Source organism: Egretta garzetta, unplaced genomic scaffold (genome assembly GCF_000687185.1).
Source record: "Egretta garzetta isolate BGI_Z169 unplaced genomic scaffold, ASM68718v1 scaffold279, whole genome shotgun sequence".
In the NCBI taxonomy this organism is placed as follows: Eukaryota; Metazoa; Chordata; class Aves; order Pelecaniformes; family Ardeidae; genus Egretta; species Egretta garzetta.
This window is the reverse complement of record NW_009260844.1, coordinates 531,532-538,254: the sequence shown is the minus strand read 5'-3', so window position 1 is coordinate 538,254 and position 6,723 is coordinate 531,532. Positions and strand designations below refer to the sequence as shown.

Here is a 6,723-nt window from a genome sequence, read left to right as displayed (position 1 = left end):
AAGGCCATGCCGCCCTGGGGAAACCACATGCCCCGGCCAAGCGAATGTGCATGTTGGCTCCCACGCCAAGCAAAACATCAAATGCCAGCTGCAAAACGGTTCGCACACGTTTGCTGCCAGCGACCCCCCGGGCGATCCCCTCCAGGCCCCCGGGGCCATATAAAGGCTCGTGTCCTCATTGCTCTCCTCGCTGATTCATTTCCTACATCTCCCAGCTTTGAAATGTTGCCTTCACGGGGAGGTGATGCCATGTCCTCCCACACCTCTTGGCAGCGCTGGTCCTGCCGATTTATTCCCCCAAAAGGGCCTTCCATGACAAGAGGCTATGGGTTGGCTGCCCCAGACCACCATCTCCCCCAGCCTGTGTTTCACGTCAGGCCCAATCCAGCAAACCTGTGCAGTCAGCAAAGGCACGGTGCAGCCCTGGCCCACACAGATGCTTTGCTGTTGATGAGGTCGAAGGTTTCAAAGGCCATAACTGCACACATCCCTGCAGGGCCGTGGTGTTTTGTGGATAATATAGCGTGTTAGGCAACATGGGACTCCAAGGCAGGGAGGTGCCAAGTGCTTCCTTGGCCTGTCAGGGGGCAGGTTGAGGCTCCTGCGTGAGACCTTTGTTCTGAGGCTGTCAGAAGGCAGGAGAAGACTCTTCTTCCTCCATGGGCAAATCTGTTCCCTCCAAACCAAGCAAAAAACCCTCAGTCCTTTTGGCTCCAAGGGGAAACTGGTGCCTAACTACCCTCCACCACCTTTCCCTTTGCTCGCAGCTGTCTTCTTCTAGTTCCTCAGAAGGAAGAGGAGCTCCAAACCAAGTTTCTGGTCTGAAAAGAGGCCCCAAAAGGAGTGAAAGGCAGAGTCAGGCCCAGGCCTCAGGCCCAGGCTCCTGTCTGTGGCCCACACTGCCATCCTCTGGCCCCTACCTTCGTGGCTCAGCTCCTGGGGACCTGCCCTGGCTCTGCCTGGGTTTAGCTCCACAGCTCCTCTGCACCTAGGCCCCTCCTGCTTCCTCTGCCACAGGAGGCTTTCCCAAAGGACATCCCAATCCACATCAGGTAGGTAGTCACTTCTCCAGGATAAATATGGTGGAAACTAGAGATGGTGGCCACAGGAGCACCTACTTCTTTTTACGATCTGAAGGGATGGCACTGGTGGCACTGGAGGGCTGTGATTAGAAGTAATGACCTGGCTTTATTCAACTGGAAGACAGTGATGTCCCCATGGCACAGGGCCTGAAGGGAAAGGAACCCTCATGCAGCCAGTAAGAGGCACCTCTGGGCATATGTGGGCAGCCACAGCTGAGTGCCAAAGCTCAGCTGCAGTGCAGCAGATCACAAGCAGGTGTAGGCAGCACACAGCAGGTGGAGTGGATCACCATCAGGATCTCCCATGGATTTCCATCCCAGCTAATCAGTATTGAAACAAACTGCATCCCACCCCATGGGCCTCTGTGGAGGTGGCCACAGGAGCACCACCACTTTCCCACCTCTCTCCAGAACGCAGGTCTTCAAAATCCCTTCTCAGCTGAGATCTGTTCCAGACTGTACCCCAAGGCACCTACGCTTCTGCTAGGAGTGTTGCTCTATCAGTTTTCCAACACAGCCCCAAACCCCTACGTTTTAATGTGTCAGCAACCTGTAAGGCAGGATCCCTGGTCTGAGCAGCCCCCCCTGTTTTATCCCATCCTCACGAAGTGTGTCAGCCAGCATGGCTCCAGCCCAGGTCTCAGACAGCCTGGCTGGGAGGGACTCCTTCCCCACCGCACCACAGCCCAGCCGCCGGGTTGCTCACCAAGGGTGAGAAGGGCTCTTTCTGAAGTGATTTGTGGTCTCCTCAACCACAGGTCTGGGTGGGCCTTTTTGTGCCTCTTTTTAAAGCTGGTTTACTCTGCATGGCCTAATTTGTTAGTTGTTGATGGAGGAGGGAAGGAGGCAGCGACTCACCAGCACAGCAGTGCATTTAGCTGGGAAACAGGCGCCCCATGCCACTGGGTTCTTCATCTAGTTCAGTGTCTGGGAGAAGGAGGCTGAGATATGGTGTGCCCAGCTGCATGGCAAATGCCCACATCTTCAGCCTGCTTTGATTTCTGCACCCCCAAAATATTTCCCCATGGAAGTGCGGACTCTTAAAAATGGCATATCTCCAAGTGGCTCTGTAGCATTGGATTTCTCCATCACCTTTCACATACCTCTGTGAACATGTGGACTGAAAGCCACCGCTAGCCTGCACGGCACTTCTGCTTTCCTCTTCTGGTTCAACACACGATGAGCCCCAGCTTCTCCCAGAGGGACCTCCAAGAGCCCATCCTAGGTATCCCAAACCTGATAGTGTGATTTGTGTTGCAGAAGCACATCCAGTTTCTCTTGAGCTGGACGGAGAAGGGCCCCCTATTTTTTTTGGTGTCTGCTGCCTGTGACACACAGGCACGGTTGTTTGGGAGATGCACTGGCAGGAGACTGACTGGTTCATGCTGGTACCTGGCTCGTCTCATCAGCACTACGAGGTTTTGGCTGTGGATTCCCTTTCTCCGGCACCATCATCCCCAGCCCTGCTCCTCCGGGTGTCCTGTAGCTCTGGTCCAGACGCCGTGGCTGGCCCAGGCCCTTGCGCTAAGCACCAGCCCGGCTCCTTCTCCCCTCTCCTCCACCCGCTCCGGCACCAGGCTGCCCGAAAGCCGCTGGAAGCCGCGCACCGCGGTCGCGGAGCTCCACCTAGTGCCGGCCCCGGCAGCGGGACGGGGACGGCGGCATCCCGGGGCCGTCCATCCCGGGGGCATCCACCCTGGAGCCGTCCCGGGGCCATCCCGGGGGCATCCATCCCGGGGCCATCCCGGCAGTGACCATCCCGGCGGCATCTCGGGACATCCCGGGGGCGTCCATCCCGGGGGCATCCACCCTGGGGGCACCCATCTCGGGGACACCCATCCCAGGGCCATCCTGGGGGCATCCTGTGGGGAGTTCTCCTCAGGACTGGGTTGCAGACTCTGCTGTGTGCTTTGGCAGGGAAAAAGGAAAGAAAATTAGGGCAGATTCCTCAATGTGTCTTGTCTTTCAGTTTGGCTTGTTAAATATGTCTTTCTTGTCTGTCTTTCTGTTATTGCTAACAAGGAGACCGTGGTGTCCTTTGCCTTTCAGCACTTTTATCTGACCTCAACCCCTTCTGTTCCTCTTCTTCCTGGCTTAATGATTACTGAATCTTTGCTGGTCTCTGCCTGACTTAATGCATCTAGTTGAGACTAATGGCAACTCCACTGGAGGACTTCCAACAAGCTTAACTCTCACCATTCACTACAGGGGGAGTTTAGCACTTTCTCCAGAGAACCTGTTCCTGGAGGCACAGATTAGGGGTCTAGATCCTAACAAGAGAATTGTGGGCATTTTTCTTCAAGAATCATGAAGCTACTCCTTAAACAGCACTGGCTGTGGCTCTGCACAAACCCCAGGAGTGGACCAGCACTTTGCTAAGTTGTATTGGAATCATCCTGGAAAGGAAATGTGCTCTTAAAAGATATTATTTTTCTACCTAATACCTCCAGTAGCTTTGTTCCATCCCTCTCTGCTGTGTGGAGTAGCAGATGCACAAGCCTCCACATGTCCAGCCCTTACAGCAGCTTCTTCCTCTTCTTCTTTTCCTGACTGTACTTCCTCACAGGGTGTTACGGTGCCTGAACTGCTTTTCACAGGCACATTGAGAGGGGTTTGTATTAGCTCCAAGGTTCTCCATTTGCCTTTACATTCCCAAGTCTCAGCTCAGTAGCGATGATGGGACTGGATGACCTCTGCCCACTCCTTAAAAAATCTTGCAGAAAAAACACTTGACACAACTCCCTGGCATACTTTAAAGCACATGGGATCCCCATCTGCTCCTCTGTAAGCCAAGTTCACATCTGCTTAGCTTCCAGGGCCAAGCTAGGCTTGGATGCAACCAGCTGGGCGTTAGGGTCCTCTAGCTCTGAAGGTTACAGTGGCTGAAAACTCCTTTTTGCACCAGACACCCAACTCTCTCTTCCCAGCGGGTGCAGGCTGCGTGTTAACAGTGCTGAGCAGTGACATCTTGTTGCTGAACACTCTGAAATTGTGTTATATGAGTATGTTAAAAGACATATGTATTTTTTCTGGAAAATGCAATGTTTAAGTTTTATTTCTATCTTTATATTTCCAAATTATTCTTCAGTGGTCTATATCTGATTAAAAAAATCAATGATTCCTTGCTAACTCAACAACGTTAACAAAAATATACAATTCATACTGGCTGTATTACAACACTAATTATTTTGAGACAATATTAGTAAAGAGCAGCTCAGTTTATGTGACAGCATATTCTATCCAAACAATTATTCATTTATAACACTTGCCACTGGAAGTCCTAACTGCAGTTAGCATTTTGTAAAATGTAAAAGAGAAGAAAACTATTAACCAATATATTCTTATCTTAATTCACTGGAATGTAGACAAGTATATCCTGTTAGTCATTATAAAAGCCATATTTACAAATCCCCAAACATCACCATGAAAATAACGCATCTTTTTATCTATATTAAAAAACTATCAAGCCCTCGTTATTGTCCTGGGAGTCTGGGAGAAAGATGAAGAGATGTACTCTCATTTTATTACAGCAGGGCTCATACACCCAGGCTGACTTCTGGGAATTGGGAGTGATGCTATTGCACTCCTAAATTGCTACAGAAGCTAATTTCTTTAAAACTAAACATTTTTATTTTATATTAAACCACACAAAGCCCAAAGATTGGAATTAGTTATAACTCAGTCGAAGTGAGACTTCCAGTTGGAGACTGCCACCTGGGTTTTCTAGACCAGGGAGGCAGAGGTCATCTCCAGCTATCACTCGTCCTGCTTGTTTTATATGCTTATTTTCCATAGGAGGAATCAGTCACTGTAAGTGCCTAGCTCGCATCAGTGAGTGCAGAGTGTAGCCTGGATGACTCAAGACCACTGACTACCTAAATCTCGATGAAATGAACTCACCTGAACTGGAGACCTATTGAGAACTTCACAGCAACTGAGATGTTCAGGATAAGATAGCCATACACACTCATTTACAGTTCCTTGTAAAACAAGGCTGATTTTCGAACACTCACTGACATCTGGAGATGAAGATGTGAGTAGCACTTCTGGAAATCACAGTGGTTCGCTTCAGATGCATAGTCTGTGCTTGTAAACATTGACTAAAACCCATGGCTTTTCTTGTGTTTGCTTGCAATATGGCAAGAACAGTCTGAATTCAATGCATTGATTAGACACCACTTACATAAAATCAGGAAAAGAGATATCCACTTGTAGAAAGACAGTGAAAAGACCATTGCTCCTCTCTTGTGATCGATGCGTTTGCTGAATTCAAAGAAATGAATTGTATCTTCTCAAAGTAACACAAATACAGACTGGCCCATAAGAGATGTGAACAGAGCAGCAGTTGGTAATGCTTTCTTTTCTTAGTGGCGATATAAAAACAGACATGCTACACTGAGTTTATGAAAATACTGAGAGCAAATCCAGAACCCAGATTATTCTTCAACCTGAGAGTCTTCATGCTGGAGCACAGTCGGGGATAGCAGAGATTCCTCGTCCCTGCTTACATGTGGTTTAGTTTTGGTGCTGGAATTGTGCATAGAAACATTTTTCTCCATATTCTGGTAAACCTAGAATTGGGAAAAGGAAATAAAAGATACATTCTGCTATTACTGATTCTACTTGGTAAACTGCTTTTCTTCCTGTGAAGCAGGCGCTTGTAAGGTACAGCCCGCCTCCTCCTGAGGGAGAATCACACTCGTACCTGCCTGTTACTTCCCACTGACTCCAAAGGGAGTTCAGACGACTGCCTAAGTGAGATGGATCTTATCCAGCCAAAAGAGCTGGCTTGAGGAAGGGCACTGGACCAAAAAGGAAGGGTTTTTTTCCTGGGTACAGTGCTTTGAAGTTGCTCATCAGTTTGCCTCTACACTTGGCAGCTTCTGCCAGGCTAACAGCCTGCAGAGAGGCTCGAGGCTGCAAAGGCAAGTGTCATTCACAGCTCCCCCCATCCCAAAAGGTCAGCAAGGACACTACACTGGGAAACAGTATCTAGCCCAGAGTGGATACCCAGGTAGGAATAAGTAGTTTTGAATGGAGTTGCTTATAGAATCATTTAGGTTGGAAAGTCCATCATCAAGTCCAACCGTTAACCTAACCCTGACATCCCACCACTAAACCATGTCCCTAAGCACCTCGTCTACCCATCTTTTAAATATCTCCAGGGATGGGGACTCCAACACCTCCCTGGGCAGCCCATTCCAATGCTTGACGACCCTTTTGGTGAAAAAATTGTTCCTAATGTCCAGTTTAAACCTCCTCTGCAACAATTTGAGGCCATTTCCTCTTGTCCTATTGCCCATTACCTGGGAGAAGAGACCAACACCCACCTCACTACACCCTCCTGTCAGGTAGCTGTAGAGGGCAATAAGGTCTCCCCTCAACCTCCTCTTCTCCAGACTAAACAACCCCAGTTCCCTCAGCTGCTCCTCATCAGACTTGTGCTCCAGACCCCTTACCAGCTTTGTTGCTCTCCTCTGGACATGTTCCCATAACGCAACGTCTTTCCTGTAGTGAGGGACCCAAAACTGAACACAGTATTCGAGGTGCAGCCTCACCAGTGCGGAGTACAGGGACACGATCACTTCCCTACTCCTACTGGCCACACTATTCCTGATAAAAGCCAGGATGGCATTGGCCC

At 49.6% G+C, this 6,723-nt stretch overlaps 1 protein-coding gene across 1 annotated transcript in view; it reads right to left on the bottom strand.

The window, feature by feature from the left end:
* Positions 1 to 5,518: 5,518 nt before the first annotated feature.
* The window catches only part of FLT3 (fms related receptor tyrosine kinase 3), a 32,402-nt gene continuing 31,197 nt past the window's right edge, over positions 5,519 to 6,723 (bottom strand). The window contains exon 24 of the mRNA XM_009647134.1: positions 5,519 to 5,653. Within this exon, the coding sequence (XP_009645429.1) occupies positions 5,519 to 5,653 (135 nt within the window). The remainder of the gene's footprint in view (positions 5,654 to 6,723) is intronic.